The sequence below is a fragment of the Coregonus lavaretus genome (genome assembly GCF_964263955.1).
Source record: "Coregonus lavaretus genome assembly, contig: HAP1_SCAFFOLD_911, whole genome shotgun sequence".
Taxonomy (NCBI): domain Eukaryota; kingdom Metazoa; phylum Chordata; class Actinopteri; order Salmoniformes; family Salmonidae; genus Coregonus; species Coregonus lavaretus.
The window spans coordinates 121,605-139,520 of NW_028163519.1; the positions used below are offsets into that span (position 1 = coordinate 121,605).

At 46.9% G+C, this 17,916-nt stretch overlaps 1 protein-coding gene across 1 annotated transcript; it reads left to right on the top strand.

The window, feature by feature from the left end:
• Positions 1-855: 855 nt before the first annotated feature.
• LOC311118038 (serine/threonine-protein phosphatase 6 regulatory ankyrin repeat subunit A-like) lies at positions 856-12,300 on the top strand (the record flags this gene model as incomplete). The annotated part of the gene is made up of 21 exons (XM_084192915.1): positions 856-943; positions 2,855-2,997; positions 3,234-3,446; positions 3,834-3,912; positions 4,148-4,262; positions 4,537-4,683; positions 5,380-5,448; positions 5,791-5,931; positions 6,581-6,692; positions 6,909-6,935; positions 7,112-7,186; positions 8,076-8,277; positions 8,816-8,903; positions 9,126-9,243; positions 9,467-9,686; positions 10,542-10,707; positions 10,921-11,066; positions 11,193-11,275; positions 11,370-11,452; positions 11,581-11,672; positions 11,878-12,300. 21 exons carry the CDS (start codon positions 856-858, stop codon positions 12,168-12,170), a joined length of 2,700 nt encoding a protein of 899 aa, XP_084049041.1. The 3' UTR covers positions 12,171-12,300.
• Between the last annotated feature and the right edge of the window lie 5,616 nt (positions 12,301-17,916).

Below are 17,916 nucleotides of genomic sequence, written 5' to 3' on the forward strand. Positions count from 1 at the left end.
TTATACAGTTTAAGGTACTTTACCGTATCCATTTCAGTAAGGCCAGATTGTCCAAATTCTACCCAAATATTGATGGTACATGTGACAGGTGTAAAAGCTCCTTGGCGGACTTGACCCACATGTTCTGGTCCTGTCCCCGTCTGGCAGATTATTTGTCCACTATTTAAAACCCTTTCTGAAGCATTTGATATAAAGTTGCAGCCTAGTGCAGAAATTGCTATTTTTGGAGTACCAAACAACAATCCTTCTCTGACCAATAGACAGCTAGATGCCATTGCCTTTGCCTCCATGTTAGCCCGCAGAAGGATTTTATTGGATTGGAAATCTATCAATCCTCCCTTAGCCTCTCTTTGGCTCGAAGATCTGAAGCTGTTCCTAAAATGAGAAAAAATGAAGTTACCATTCGAGGGTCAACCAACTCATTTTATTCCTCCTGGGACCCGATGATATCCTATTTTGAACAGCTCCAAACACTTCCTCCAGATTAGTACTCTTGGCCCCACCTTGAGATTACTGCTATATAGGCCTATAAAATCACTTAATCACCTGAAATTGTTAGGCTATTACATTTTTGCTTGAAGTAACGTTGTTGTATACTTTTGTTTTGTTTTCTGACATGTAACTCAATTACTTTCCCTTTCTTTTTAAATGTGTTTGGAGGCCTTCTGGGGGGAGGGGGAGGTCAAAGGGGGACTAAAAGGGGAGAAATGTACCATGTCTTTACATGTTATCTTTCATTCATTGTGAATACAAAATATATAATTTTAAAGGGAAGGCTTTGAAGCCAGATTTAGCGGATTTTGCTGTTTAGTTTTCCTCAACCTGTGTTTTGTTTCTCTCTCCTCTCCCTGTTAGATGGTGAGGCTGCTTCTCTCCAGAGGAGCCAACATTAATGCCTTTGACAAGAAGGATCGCCGAGCAATCCACTGGGCTGCTTACATGGGTGATGAGTTTACCACATCATTTACATTCTGACTAATGTCCTTTATACCAATGAATGAATGAATGAATGGACTGTGTGTTAGTCTCACAGCTCAGCTGTATGAGCCACGTCTAGTGTGTTATTATGTCAGAATCATGTACTCTTTTCTTTCCAAAACTATTGAGCGTGCCGTCTTTAGCCAACTCTCTTGCTATCTCTCTCAGAATGACCTTCTTGATCCAAACCAATCAGGTTTCAGGACTGGTCATTCAACTGAGACTGCTCTTCTCTGTGTCACGGAGACTCTCCGCACTGCTAAAGCTAACTCTCTCTCCTCTGCTCTTGTCCTTCTAGACCTGTCTGCTGCCTTTGATACTGTGAACCATCAGATCCTCCTCTCCACCCTCTCCGAGATGGGCATCTCCGGCGCGGCTCACTCCTGGATTGCGTCCTACCTGACCGGTCGCTCCTACCAAGTGGCGTGGCGGGAAGCTGTCTCCGCACCACGTGCTCTCACCACTGGTGTCCCCCAGGGATCGGTTCTGGGCCCTCTCCTTTTCTCCCTATACACCAAGTCACTTGGCTCTGTCATATCCTCACATGGTCTCTCCTATCATTGCTACGCTGACGATACACAACTAATCTTCTCCTTTCCCCCTTCTGATAACCAGGTGGCGAATCGCATCTCTGCATGTCTGGCAGACATATCAGTATGGATGACGGATCACCACCTCAAGCTGAACCCTGGCAAGACGGAGCTGCTCTTCCTCCCGGGGAAGGACTGCCCGTTCCATGATCTCGCCATCACGGTTGACAACTCCGCTGTGTCCTCCTCCCAGAGTGCGAAGAGCCTAGGCGTGACCCTGGACAACACCCTGTCGTTCTCCGCCAACATCAAGGCGGTGACCCGCTCCTGCAGGTTCATGCTCTACAACATTCGGAGAGTGCGACCCTGCCTTACACAGGAAGCGGCGCAGGTCCTGGTCCAGGCACTTGTCATCTCCCGTCTGGACTACTGCAACTCGCTGTTGGCTGGGCTCCCTGCCTGTGCCATTAAACCCCTACAACTCATCCAGAATGCCGCAGCCCGTCTGGTGTTCAACCTTCCCAAGTTCTCTCACGTCACCCCCCTCCTCCGCACACTCCACTGGCTTCCAGTTGAAGCTCGCATCCGCTACAAGACCATGGTGCTTGCCTATGGAGCAGTGAGGGGAACGGCACCTCTGTACCTTCAGGCTCTGATCAGTCCCTACACCCAAACGAGGACATTGCGTTCATCCACCTCTGGCCTGCTGGCTCCCCTTCCTCTGCGGAAGCACAGCTCCCGCTCAGCCCAGTCAAAACTGTTCGCTGCTCTGGCACCCCAATGGTGGAACAAGCTCCCTCACGACGCCAGGACAGCGGAGTCACTCACCACCTTCCGGAGACATTTGAAACCCCACCTCTTTAAGGAATACCTGGGATAGGATAAAGTATTCCTTCTAACCCCCCCCCCCCCCCCCCAAATTGTAAAGTGGTTATCCCACTGGCTATAGGGTGAACGCACCAATTTGTGAGTCGCTCTGGCTAAGAGCGTCTGCTAAATGACGTTAATGTGCCCTTGAGCAAGGCACTTAACCCTAATTGCTCCTGTAAGTCGCTCTGGTTAAGAGCGTCTGCTAAATGACTAAAATGTAATGTAATGATGTACTAAGTAGGTTGATTAGATGTTTTCAGTTGTACTAACATGATGTAGGTGTTGCTTATGGTGCTGTGTACCACTGTAAACTAATCTATCTCTCCCTCTCTCTGCCTATCTCTCTGTGTTTGTATCTCTGTTTCTCTCTTAACCCCCTTACTATCTCCCTCCCCTTCTCTCTCTCTCTCTCTCTCTCTCTCTCTCTCTCTCTCTCTCTCTCTCTATTTATCCCTCCCCCTCTCTCTCTACCATAGGGCACATTGAGGTGGTGAAACTGCTGGCCTCTCATGGATCAGAGGTGTCCTGTAAAGACAAGAAGGCCTACACCCCTCTCCACTCTGCAGCCTCCAGTGGAATGATCAGTGTAGTCAAGTACCTCCTGGACCTTGGAGTGGATGTGAGTCAACACGCATTCAAATGTGTAGTCACTGTTCAATTACAACTCAATGAAAATACAGAGCTCTAGTGGGTTGGCGAATGATTTCCTTTCAAGTAATGAAGAGATGGAGGTTGGAGCCAGTGTTTTGGGCCAGGGGGTTTTCAGAACCAAGTGACCTGATCAGGAATGTATTGTTTTGTTCCCCCCCCCCCCTCTCTCTCTCTCCACTCTTTTCCCTCCCTTGCTCCCTCCAGATAAATGAGCCCAATGGTTACGGTAACACCCCCCTCCACGTGGCATGCTACAACGGGCAGGACGTGGTGGTGAATGAGCTGATCGAGTGCGGCGCCAACGTGAACCAGGTGAACGAGAAGGGTTTCGCCCCACTCCACTTCACGGCCGCCTTGCGCCATGGGGCGCTCTGCCTGGAGCTGCTGGTGGGCAACGGGGCCCTCGTCAACATCAAGGTGAGGAGACCGGATGACCAACACTGTGTCTGAACTAAATAACACCCTATTCCCTATGTAGTGCACTACTTTTGACCAGGGGCCCATAGAGCAAGGAGCCGTGGTGACACTGGCTGTGTCCCAAATGGCACCCTGTTCCCTTTATAAGTACACTACTTTGGTTCAAAAAGTAGTTCACTATGAAGAGAATAGGGTGCCATTTGGGACGCACACACTGACGCAGCACATGGCTTAGTATTTGGCCCTGGTCTACATTCAAATACCAATGGAATAGGCCTAACAATGCAAACTAAATGCCATCAAGCGCTCCTCCAATACGTGTTTGATTTTGCCTGTGGTCAGCAGCACAGACTGCCGTGTGAACCATCTTTGTCTTTCTATCTGCAGAGTAAAGATGGAAAGACCCCCCTCCACATGACGGCCATCCACGGACGCTTCTCCAGATCTCAAGCCATCATCCAGAATGGTGAGTCGCTGTGAATGCTCTCAACTGAATATATATGAACCAGTAGGCTCTTCAGCATTGTCTTTTGTCTTCAAACCATGATTCACTGGCACAGAGCAATGTTACTTGCAATGTGGTTGAACATGAAGCTTCATGAGGCCTCTAGGGTCAAGTGGTTGACGTGTGTGTGTGTCTGTGTGTGTGTATGTGTGTGTGTGTGTGTGTCTGTGTGTGTCTGTGTGTGTGTGTTCTGTAGGTGCTGAGATCGACTGTGAAGATAAGAATGGAAACACACCCCTGCACATCTCTGCTCGCTACGGCCATGAGTTACTCATCAATACACTCATCACGAACGGAGATGACACAGCCAAGTGAGAACACACACACACACAGTTTCCAGCAATAATGCAACATGCATCTGCAATTCTGTCATTGACCGAATTCCCGCTTGGAGACTATGCTCAACACATTGTGGTGTGTGGGGGGTTGATAGACAGGGCATTGCAGCATGCTGATGTGTTGATCTGCTGTGGGGTTTAATGAGGACTGTGATGTGGTGCTGTTTCCAATCTTAGCTGAATCAACTGTAAGTCACTCTGGATAAGAGTGTCTGCTTAAAGTCTAAAATGTAAAAATGTGTTGCAGGCGAGGCGTCCATGGGATGTTCCCCCTCCACCTGGCTGCTCTCAGTGGGTTCTCTGACTGCTGTCGGAAGCTCCTCTCATCAGGCTTTGATATAGACACCCCTGACGACTTTGGAAGGACCTGTTTACATGCTGCAGCAGCTGGAGGGTGAGTGGACTGGTCCAGGCTTTACACCAAGGAATATTTAGTTCATGAACTGGAAAGCCACCAGAAAGAACAAACACATATTCACACTCTTACATTTCACATTGTTTAGCAGTATAAAAAAATCGTTTAGATCATTAGTGCGGTATCATTTCTGTATAATGTGGTTCCATGCCATGGTGGTATTGACTTGCGCTCTGGTCTAACTTGTCTTTATATCTTCTTGAAAGAGAAGAGAAACCTGCAAACTGCTCTTGCTAGTATCACTTTTTATTATTGCTTTTATTAGCATTATAAAAACAGTGATACTAGCAAGAGCAGTGTACGGGTTTCTCTTTTCTTTAAGGTTCTCATTGTTACCATCCACCTGATAGCTCAGATGTACGAGAGCCTTTCTGAACTTGATATCTTGTTACCATCCACCTGATAGCTCAGATGTACGAGAGCCTTTCTGAACTTGATATCTTGTTACCATCCACCTGATAGCTCAGATGAACGAGAGCCTTTCTGAACTTGATATCTTGTTACCATCCACCTGATAGCTCAGATGTACGAGAGCCTTTCTGAACTTGATATCTTGTTACCATCCACCTGATAGCTCAGATGTACGAGAGCCTTTCTGAACTTGATATTTTGTTACCATCCACCTGATAGCTCAGATGTACGAGAGCCTTTCTGAACTTGATATCTTGTTACCAGGAACCTGGACTGTCTGAATCTGCTGCTCAACACAGGGGCAGACTTCAACAGAAAGGACAGCTTCGGAAGGTCTGTCTGTGGCATCAAATAACTTTCATATGTGATCTTTATGATAATGGGGAATATAGTATAGGGGCATATAGGAATTATTATGGGAAAGATTGGGCGGCAGGTAGCCTAGCGGTTAAGAGCGTTGGGTCAGTAACCGAAAGGTTGCTGGTTCAAATCCCCTAGCTGACTAGGTGAAAAATCTATGTGCCCTGCAGAAAGGCACTTAACCCTAATTGCTCCTGTAAGTCGCACTGGATAAGAGTGTCTGCTAAATGACGTAAATGTAAAATGTAAATGTTATACAGCTCCAATAAGCTGTTTCTGTTGTTGATGTTGAATGGTTTCTGTGCGTTCTTCTAGGAGTCCTCTGCATTATGCGGCAGCCAATTGTAACTACCAGTGTCTGTTTGCCTTGGTGGGGTCTGGGGCCAGTGTGAACGATCTGGATAAAAGGGGTTGCACCCCGCTCCACTACGCTGCTGCCTCCGACACAGACGGAAAGTACGTCTCACACCTCTCTTACTGTTGTGTGTGTTGTGGTGCCATGACCTTTCACATTTCACTGTAGTCTGGAGAGTATGTTGTGGTGCCATGACCTTTCACATTTCACTGTAGTCTGGAGAGTATGTTGTGGTGCCATGACCTTTCACATTTCACTGTAGTCTGGAGAGTATGTTGTGGTGCCATGACCTTTCACATTTCACTGTAGTCTGGAGAGTATGTTGTGGTGCCATGACCTTTCACATTTCACTGTAGTCTGGAGAGTATGTTGTGGTGCCATGACCTTTCACATTTCACTGTAGTCTGGAGAGTATGTTGTGGTGCCATGACCTTTCACATTTCACTGTAGTCTGGAGAGTATGTTGTGGTGCCATGACCTTTCACATTTCACTGTAGTCTGGAGAGTATGTTGTGGTGCCATGACCTTTCACATTTCACTGTAGTCTGGAGAGTATGTTGTGGTGCCATGACCTTTCACATTTCACTGTAGTCTAGAGTATGTTGTTGGTCGTGTTTGAATACATACTAGTGTTAAATCTGCAGTGTGAAAGCTTGGCCACGTCTCCTTTGGGAAAGTGTCTCTGCTTGCTTATCTGTCTGTCTTGATGTTGGTATAATGATTAGTGAACTCTTGACCTCTGACCTCTAGGTGTCTGGAATATTTGCTGCGAAACGACGCTAACCCAGGGATCAGGGACAATCAGGGCTACAACGCAGTCCATTACGCGTCTGCGTACGGACACCGCCTCTGTCTGGAGCTGGTGAGTCAGAACCACAGGGGACTAGACGCCCTGCATTCACAGACCATTTTGTCTGCGTCCCAAATGGCTGTAGGGCCCATAGGGCTCTGGTCAAAAGTAATGCACTATATAGGGAATAGGGTGCCATTTGGGACAGACGTTGATATTCAGTAGGTTTTAAGGTGTGGTTGCATGTTTGTCGTGGCCGCATCGTCACTCTTGATGTTCTTTTTCCAGATTGCAAGTGAAACACCTTTAGATGTGGTAAGTACCAGTTGGTTACTTTTCCTCACACTAGCTTGTTTAAGATACGAATGCAACACCCCAGTATGTCTGCAGGGGCTGGTCACTGAGATTTACAACATGAAACATGCTACTAGACTAACCTTCAAAGTAAATATGTTACAAGTCTAAACTGGCCCGTCCTTGTCTTTCCCCAGCTAATGGAAACCTCAGGGACAGACATCCTGAACGACTCTGATGTCAGAGCTCCCATCAGCCCCCTACACTTAGCTGTGAGTAAAGCCTACCTGCTCCTGTAGGGGTCTCGCCACATGACAAATGGCACCCTATTCCCTATTTAGTGCACTACTTTTGACCAGAGCCTTATGGGCCCAGATCAAAAGTACTGCACTACATGGGAAATAGGGTGCTATCTGGGATGCAGGCATGGTGTTGTTTTTCCACGAAAAGTTGATTGTCCAGACACTCACACACCATGTTCCTATCTGTTCCTGATTAGTGTAAAATACATGCATATTTTGACACGGTGATGATGAGGATGATTTCCTTATTTTGCCATTTGAGTTAATCAACCTCCAACAGAGGAGAAGTAGAGTGTTTCTAAATCTCACGCTTGGCAGGGACCTTCGATGTTGATGCTGGGCGGGAGAAAAAATGGGCACCCGATTTGAGAGACACTGGTCTACTTTAGGGGTCTAGGACTGTTTCTGTTCAGGCATACCACTGGTCTACTATAGGACATTGATTATATTAAGAGTGTATTTCTGTTCAGGCATACCACTGGTCTACTATAGGACATTGATTATATTAGGAGTGTATATCTGTTCAGGCATACCACTGGTCTACTATAGGACATTGATTATATTAGGAGTGTATTTCTGTTCAGGCGTACCACTGGTCTACTATAGGACATTGATTATATTAGGAGTGTATATCTGTTCTGGCATACCACTGGTCTACTATAGGACATTGATTATATTAGGAGTCTATATCTGTTCAGGCATACCACTGGTCTACTATAGGACATTGATTATATTAGGAGTGTATTTCTGTTCAGGCATACCACTGGTCTACTATAGGACATTGATTATATTAGGAGTGTATATCTGTTCAGGCATACCACTGGACTTTGCTTCAGACTGTGTGTTTGTTTCCATTCAGGCGTACCATGGCCACCACCATGCTATGGAGGTCCTGGTTCAGTCTCTGCTGGATCTAGACGTGAGGAACAGCCAGGGGCGCACCCCTCTGGACCTGGCTGCCTTTAAAGGCCATGTGGAGTGTGTTGACGTCCTCATCAACCAGGGAGCCTCCATCCTGGTTAAAGACTTCACCCTGAAGAGGACCCCCATCCACGCTGCAGGTACGCATAGGATATCACGTAAGACCTAGAGATTCTGTAATTCAAAAGTTTTCCTTACCAAGATGGACATTTGTTTGGTCATGTTGCTAGGACGCCAATGTCCACTCTAGGGATATTATATAGCATAGTGTGAAAATGCCCACTACACACTGATCTAAGGTCATTTTTTGTCATTATTGCTGAGGATCTGGGGAGGGTAAGCTGATCCTAGATCAGTGCACAGGGGGACTTCTATCCAGAGCCAGGTACACAGCTAGCAGGTGACAGGCTTCGAGGGCCTCAGCCCCAAAATGTTTTATTATCTGCTGTGTTAACATCCTGAGGATGTCATCTACCAATACCACTGTTCTAGAAATCTGTCTGTTCATGTGAAGGTAATAGTCGTCCAGCAATCAGCTCATATCCTCTCTGTTTAGCCTCCTCTAGCTACCAACGGTCAATCATCTCACATTCTTATATCCTCTCTGTTTATCCTCCTCTAGCTACCAACGGTCATTCATCTCACATTCTTATATCCTCTCTGTTTATCCTACTCTAGCTACCAACGGTCATTCGGAGTGTTTGCGTTTGCTGATTGGAAATGCTGACCTCCAGAGTGCAGTGGACGTTCAAGACGGGAATGGACAGTAAGTCAATTGGGTTTTGGATACAATTCCTGAAATAAAGAGATTTTGACACTAGTTCTACGTCCCAAATGGCACCCTATGCCCTACTTGGTGCACTACTTTAAACCAGAACCCTATGGGCTCGGGTCAAAAGTAGTGTACCATATAGGGAATAGGTTGCCATTTGGGACTCAGCCTGGTTATTACCAGTTTGTAATATGACCTTGTTGTCTTGTGTATCAGAACCCCTCTGATGCTGTCAGTGCTGAGCGGACACACAGACTGTGTGTACTCACTACTCAACAAGGGAGCCAGCGTAGAAGCCAAAGACAAGTGGGGCAGAACAGCGCTACACAGAGGGGTGAGGAGGAGAGCTGGCTGTATACGCTCACACACAGAAAGAGACGGGGAGGCTCAAATATACATATTATCTTCAGAAAAGTAGTTGTCCATGGGTAGTGGTGTATTCATCCCTGTAGGGGGACCTGCCTCCAGACATCATTTGTAATAATTGATGATTCATTATTATATCATTGATTATTAGTTATTCAAATCCATTCTTGTCTCCCTGCCCTTCCTCCCAGGCGTTGACGGGTCATGAGGAGTGTGTGGAGGCCCTGCTGCAGCACAGCGCCAGCTTCCTGGTTCGGGACTGTAAGGGGCGGACCCCTGTCCACCTGGCGGCGGAATCCGGACACATCGGGGTGCTGGGGGGACTCCTACACGCCGCCCAGTCAGTGGAGACCCTCCCCGTCATCACAGACAACCAGGGCTACACGCCACTACACTGGGCCTGCTACAACGGTACGTACTGGACTAACGGAACACTAGATATTTTCTGATTTTCTCTCTTCAGCACCGTAAACATGTCCCTGAATTAGGCAGGCCATACAACTAGGGGTGTAACTATTCGATTTGTATCACGATTCGTGGTTGTCGATACGATTCAAGGACGATATTGGTTCATTTAGAACGATACGATCCGAAACGATTCAGTGACTTGAAATCGATTCAGTAACCTTTTAGCCAAAAATTCAACCAGTGTGACTGAAATAAATACCTGGATACTGGACAGTGCAGGTGAAGTTTCCTAGATTCCTGTTTCTTGTAAGGACCGCAATGGTGGCTTGATAATTTCTCGCTCGTCGGCTTCTCCTCTGTCGTCCGCCATGCTATGTTTTGTTGTCTTTGCGCCTTTGCGCTGCTGCTGGCGTGGGGCGATGACGTCACGGATAGGCAGACTGAATCGAGTAATGTTTAAAGCCTTTATCATTAAAAGTGCTAAGAAAAAACATCCATATAAAGTCTGACGTGCTTAAATCCAATGGGTTATTTCCTAGAATCGATACAATCGATTTATTACATTTTAAAACGATGTTAGAGTGATATATGTTGTCCAAAAGGCCAACTCACCGAGCACAGATCGATGTAGTTGGATCATAGGAATATAAATCGATACATCGATGTAGTAGATGGATCGTTACACCCCTACATACAACGGTACGTACTGACTAACTGGACTGTAGCTCTGTTCTCTCCTCCATGAAGTGTACACTCATTCACTCCCTCTTGTGGCTTGAAAAGCATTCGATTGGTGTGGACGGAGCCATGTGGGGGAATGAACAAGACTACAACAGAATTAGGGGTTATGACTCTCAGTGGAGGACCTTACACTGAAACAGGACTTTGTCATAGCATATGTCACCGAGGGCAACTCGTTCAGCTCCCTCCACTGTGCTGTGATCAATGACAACGAGGGGGCTGCAGAGATGCTGATTGACACTCTGGGGCCGGCCATTGTCAACGCCACTGACACCAAGAACCGGTAACTACAGCACATGACAAAGTCCTTTTCTTCTGGAGAATAATGTTGTCTTGGGAATAAAATGACCTCTGGGGTTGGATGAGGGATTGTAGATTACTTTTAATACATCTATTAGTGATTTTATATTTCTATGGTATAAACAGGGTTAATTGAACAAACTTGTTTATAACAGTCCTACATGATATCGGTGAAATAAGTTTCCTCTCTCTCCAGGACCCCCCTGCATGCGGCGGCTTTCACGGACCACGTGGAGTGTCTTCAGCTGCTGCTAGGCCACAACGCCCAGGTCAACTCCCCCGATGCCTCCGGGAAGACCTCCCTCATGATGGCTGCTGAGAACGGACAAACCAACGCTGTCGGTACGCAGCCCCCTCTCCTCCGCTTTGCCTCGCCCAGCCGGCTTAAGTTCAACATGTCTGTTTTACATTTTAATAAGTCGCTTCATTTCCTAATTGAGTTTCTTTATGTTTCTCTGTCTGTGTCAGAGCTGTTGGTGAGCAGTGCCAAAGCAGAGCTCACCCTGCAGGATGCAGTCAAGAACACTGCTCTTCATCTGGCCTGCAGTAAGGTGAGCATCCCCACATGAAGATGACGTTCATCTGAACAGTTGGCTCTCTCTGGTTGAAATTTTGGTCTGACATGTTTGACTCTGGTTTTTAAAGGGGCATGAAACCAGTGCTTTGTTGATATTGGAGAAGATTACAGACAGGAACCTCATCAACTCGACTAACGCAGCCTTACAGACGTACGTATGGTTCAGCTGTATTAATTGGGCCAGAAGAATTAGAAGAAGTGCACTATATAGGGAATAGTCTGGCATTTGGGAGGTATCCTCATTTGCTGCTGGCTAATCTGACGGTACTTTCTCCTCAGGCCGTTACACGTTGCAGCCAGAAATGGTCTGACGGTGGTGGTTCAGGAGCTACTAGTGAAGGGTGCTAGCGTGCTAGCAGTCGATGACAATGGTAAGATCCATAACGCTAACACCGTTTTCTTCTGTACTTCTCTTCTCAATGTGTCCACAAATGTTTCTCTCTAGTCCACTGCTTGGTTATTGTCTTAACTTTGTATCTCCTAGCCTGCTGTTATTTCATGTTTTTCACCAAAAGTGTTATAGTAAACGGTGATGCTCCTGAAGTGACCCTCTGCTGTTCTGTTTGAACCCCTCAGGTTACACGCCTGCCTTGGCCTGCGCCCCCAACAAAGACGTGGCGGACTGCCTGGCGCTGATCCTGGCCACCATGATGCCCGTGTCCCCCTGCAACCCGGCGCCCAGCCTGTCCTTCAGTGCCATTAACCACTACACCACCAGCCCCTCCAAGAGTGTGACCTTCGACAGCCTGCCCGTGCTGCGCAGCGAGCACAGCTCCTACTGCAGCTTCAACAACATCGGCCACCGCGACCACGATGGAGGCTTCTACAAGGATGAGGAACTCAACGACTCAGACTCAGAGACATACTGAGGGGGGTGGTGGTCGCTGCCCAGGAGGGGAGCCAAGGGTAGGCGGATGGACAGTGAAGTGGGGCAGAGGCCACAAACAAATCCACACATACACACCGTGTCTTAAATCACCACAGCCAGCTTTGGGAGGGCACGAGCCGAGACAGTCCGCACAGGAGCCTTAAGAGTCCTGCAGATGGAGAGAGAGAAATGGAGGGAGGGAGGGAGAGGGGGAGGCACAACAGGCTGGCTGGCCACACTCATCCTCTCGTACCACCAGGTGTCCTTCCAGCAGATACTGGACTTCAGAGGAACTGCTGCTGCTATACCCCACCTTTACCTTTACCCACAAAGGTCCTAAACGGTAGAAACTGTCCAGCCAACAGACAGACGGACACCTTATGACGGCAATAACCTGTAGTCCAAGGGGATAGTAGCACTTCACTGAGTGAAAAACAGACATGGACCAAAAGATGTGGAAGAAGCCTTTTCAAAACCTGTTTTGACAGTAGAAATGGGATTGAGCGTTTTGGCCTGAGAAAAAACATAAGGAGTGATGTTTCATTTAAGTTTTATGAGAGTGATGGTCATGTTTATCCGCACACTAAGACAGTCAGAACGCACCTAGCCTCTTGTCTGTAATCCATGTGGGAGGAGGGGAAATCATTTATTTTTTATGAACAAACATTTTAATAAAATCATTCATGTCTTAAGCTCCTGACCCTCTGTGGGAACCAAAAAATCGTAGTATTTGCTCTCATGAGTAATTTCAAAGAATTTCCATCCCCAATGGCACCCTATTCCCTTTATAGTACACTACTTTTGACCAGGGCCATAGGGTTCTGGTCAAAAGTAGTGTACTCTATAAAGAATAGGGTGCCATTTAGATTTTGCATTTGTATGTGAGCGACAGGACTTTTTACATTTGCGTTATTAAACCTACCTGTCCTTTGCCCTCTAGAAAATATTTTAGAAAGTAAATTATTAATTCATATATTCTTTCTTGTGATATTTATGTCATCATTTTGTGCCTTCTTTAGTTACTGAGGGGAGGTTAGGAGAGTAGGGGCAGCTGTATGAGCGAAAACAATGATGCACACTAAGTACTACAACGTTTGTGAAAAGCACTGATACTATTCCGAGGCATACGAGGGGGAAAACATGCCTCCCTTGGAGAGGAGAAACACTGTAAACCAATGGTTTTGTCTCTTTTTTAAAATAATTTAAACTGGAAATATGTACAATACATATGCTATGTTCGTCAAATCAGGATCAGGAGGTTCACAGGTTTTTTCGTGTCCTTTTTTTCTTTAAAAGGATGAAACTAGCATGTACATATGAAATAGTGACTGAATCGAAACTCCCATGAATTCTTTCAGTATCTGAAGATTGCTGTATATTTTATGAGTAATAAAATTGTCATGGGTCTCTCACTCCACCGGGTTACCACCTTAATTTTCTTCCACTCTGCTCACCACTCTCTCTACTCAGCCTAACTAGCTCCACCTGTCCCTGCTCTGCTCTGCTCTAATTACTCTGCCAGCTGCGCTGCATTACCCACTACCTCTCCCAGTATTTAAGGCCCTGTCTTTCAGCTCTCCGGTGTCAGATCGTCTGCAAAGCTCACACCCGGAACCTGTTTGCTCGCGCTTCTGGCTCACCCTGGTTTTGTGACCCCGGACCTGCCTGATTTTTGGATACTCTTCTGCCTCAGGAGATCCAGACCTGCTTCTGCCATTACGACTCCTGACTACTCTTCAATCCCGGTAACTCTGACCAGCCTTCTGCCTTGCTACTACGTATTTTGGATTTCCCTTGAACTGTACTGCTGCCTTGTTTCATTCCGCCCTGTTGTGTCTGTGTCTCCCCCCCCCAGGACTTCTGGACCACCCACCACCGGCTTCATAGGACGCATCGCTGCCACTGGGGGGGGCACAGACCCAGCACATTGGACGGGATCCCTGTTACCCCTGGAGCCTTCATTCACTCCCTACTTCCCTTTTCCCTTAAGTTTTAATAAACTTTCTGGTGTGACGCAATTGTGGTCCTCTGGTCGTCTGTCTGAACCGTGACAAAAATAAAGAAATGAGTTATGTTATTTAATAATGAACTATGGGTTATCTGTTTTATGTGACAACCGCAGTATCAATTTCTAGGTGACAGTGGTGCTAATCCCAAAAGAAAGGCTACATACAACAAGGAACAAGAAGTCTATTGGCAAAGTGATGAATATTGCATGTACCTTGGCCTAACGGTGTGGGTTATGTATTTTATTTTTCATGGCGTCCTCAACATTACAGTTTTAAGGGCAACAATAGCCTACATTTGTTTACAACTCGCAGGATTTCCATACATGAGCTTTCAACAACACAGAGTGTTGCATCAGCACGAGATCGAAAGTGCGTCAAATCTGTACAGGTCATTGTTACGTCATCACTGATAAACGTTGAAACTGATGAAAAACCGCTGGAGCAGTTCAGTCTAAACCTCCCTAGTGCTGGAGGATTGCGTTTGTTTTCGCTCTGGATGCGCGTTCATTTTGGCAAGGAAATGTGCTGATTTTGCAAGGAGATGGAGAATAAAGAGTTCAAGGTAGGCATGTTATTTATTTTTAAATCTTCAATTATATTAATTACTGTGGATTAAATATTGTTTAACAAATGAAATAATGTGCTATTCATGCTGTAATATCAAACTAGAAAGTCTATGGCCGGGGAGTCATGAGAGTTGGCTAAAGGTACAGTAGGGTCAAATGGGGGTCAAAGGTTATGACAGCACCTTCATGAATTCGTCCAAAATGGCACCCTATTCCCTATGTAGGCTAGTGTACTACTTTTGACCAGGAGCCATAGAAGGGTTGGCTGACGTCACGAAAATGATGCTCGCGCATCGATGGCCGGAAGTCGTGTATCTTGTTATGATTCTGAACCTCAGCTAACAACAAGCTGCCATGTGGGGAATCGTAGCTCTGTGGCATGTTTCAGCTTGTTGTATGGTGTTATTGATACCATGTCTTGTTTTGAGGTGTTTTGACTGATATCATGTCTATGCAATGACTCAAATTCGCTACCTAGCTAACCAACAACAACTGTAACAATGTATTTGAGACGAGTTCATTGTTCAAATGTATTTATGTTTGCATTAAACATTTAGAGACTAAATATAGTTTACATGTTGTCAACAGTCTAAGTCAAACCCTGTCTATTTTGCCCCATAGTTGCATGCCAGTTTTGTTGCTTAACAACCAACCCCTCTATAGAGTCCCACAGTGGAGGTGTGATAATACCCATAAAACCTAGCGGTCAAACAGGGACATGGTTCCAATCGTTTTTCCACCATTCATTTTTCCCATAGCCGATTTTAGAAACACATAAAATAAGGGCTGTATTTCGTGTAGGCTTACCCTGGCGTGACGTTTTTGTAACTATGTAAATCTCTCTCGGACAAGTTGACTTTTATCAGTATATTTACATTTTACATTTATATCATTTAGCAGACGCTCTTATCCAGAGCGACTTACAATGGTGCATTCAACAATTGGTGCATTCAACTTATGATAGCCAGTGGGACAACCACTTATTTTTCTTATTTTTTTTTTTATGGGGGGGAGGGGGGGGTAGAAGGATTACTTTATACTATTCCAGGTATTCCTTAAAGAGGTAGGGTTTCAAGTGTCTCCGGAAGGTGGTCAGTGACTCCGCTGTCCTGGCGTCGTGGGGGAGCTTGTTCCACCATTGGGGTGCCAGAGCCTGAAGGTAAGGAGGTGCCGTTCCCCTCACAGCTCCGTAGGCAAGCACCATGGTCTTGTAGTAGATGCGAGCCTCAACTGAGCGGGGTGACATGAGAGAACTTGGGAAGGTCGAACACCAGACGGGCTGCGGCGTTCTGGATAAGTTGTAGGGGTTTAATGGCACAGGCAGGGAGCCCAGCCAACAGCGAGTTGCAGTAATCAAGACGGGAGATGACATGTGCCTGGATTAGGAACTGTGCCGCTTTCTGTGTAAGGTAGGGTCGTACTCTGCAAATGTTGTAGAGCATGAACCTGCAGGATCGGGTCACCGTTTTGATGTTAGCAGAGAATGACAGGGTGTTGTCCAGGGTCACGCCAAGGCTCTTTGCACTCTGGGAGGAGGACACAATGGAGTTGTCAACCGTGATGGCGAGATCATGGAACGGGCAGTCCTTCCCAGGGATGAAGAGCAGCTCCGTCTTGCAGAGGTTCAGCTTGAGGTGGTGATCCGACATCCACACTGATATGTCTGCCAGACATGCAGAGATGCGATTCGCCACCTGGTTATCAGAAGGGGGAAAGGAGAAAATTAATTGTGTGTTGTCTGCGTAGCAATGATAGGAGAGACCATGTGAGGATATGACAGAGCCAAGTGACTTGGTGTATAGAGAGAATAGGAGAGGGCCTAGAACTGAGCCCTGGGGGACACCAGTGGTGAGAGCACATGGTGCGGAGACAGATTCTCGCCACGCTACCTGGTAGGAGCGACCTGTCAGGTAGGACGCAATCCAAGAGTGAGCAGCGCCGGAGATGCCCAACTCGGAGAGGGTGGAGAGGAGGATCTGATGGTTTACAGTATCAAAGGCAGCGGATAGGTCTAGAAGGATAAGAGCAGAGGAGAGAGAGTTAGCTTTAGCAGTGCGGAGAGCCTCCATGACACAGAGAAGAGCAGTCTCAGTTGAATGACCAGTCTTGAAACCTGACTGGTTTGGATCAAGAAGGTCATTCTGAGAGTGATAGCAGGAGAGTTGGCTAGAGACGGCACGCTCAAGAGATTTGGAGAGAAAAGAAAGAAGGGATACTTACTTGTCTGTAGTTGTTGACATCGGAGGGATCGAGTGTAGGTTTTTTGAGGAGGGGTGCAACTCTCGCTCTCTTGAAGACGGAAGGGACATGGCCAGCGGTCAAGGATGAGTTGATGAGCGAGGTGAGGTGAGGTGAGGTAAGGGAGAAGGTCTCCGGAAATGGTCTGGAGAAGAGAGGAGGGGATAGGGTCAAGCGGGCAGGTTGTTGGGCGGCCGGCCGTCACAAGTCGCAAGATTTCATCTGGAGAGAGAGGGGAGAAAAAAGTCAAAGCATAGGGTAGGGCAGTGTGAGCAGGACCAGCGGTGTCATTTCACTTAATAAATGAGGATCGGATGTCGTCAACCTTCTTTTCAAAATGGTTGACGAAGTCATCCACAGAGAGGGAGGAGGGTGGGGGAGGAGGATTCAGCAGGGAGGAGAAGGTGGCAAAGAGCTTCCTAGGGTTAGAGGCATAGGCTTGACATTTAGAGTGGTAGAAAGTGGCTTTAGCAGCGGAAACAGAGGAAGAGAATGTAGAGAGGAGGGAGTGAAAAGATGACAGGTCCGCAGGGAGTCTAGTTTTCCTCCATTTCCGCTCGGCTGCCCGGAGCCCTCTTCTGTGAGCTCGCAATGAGTCGTCAAGCCACGGAGCAGGAGGGGAGGACCGAGCCGGCCGGGAGGATAGGGGACATAGAGAGTCAAAAGATGCAGAAAGGGAGGAGAGGAGGGTTGAGGAGGCAGAATCAGGAGATCGGAGGGAGAAGGATTTAGCAGAGGGAAGAGATGATAGGATGGAAGAGGAGAGAGTAGCGGGAGAGAGAGAGCGAAGGTTGTGATGGCACATTACCATCTGAGTAGGGGCAGAGTGAGTAGTGTTGGAGGAGAGCGAGAGAGAAAAGGATACAAAGTAGTGGTCGGAGACTTGGAGGGGAGTTGCAGTGAGATTAGTAGAAGAACAGCATCTAGTAAAGAT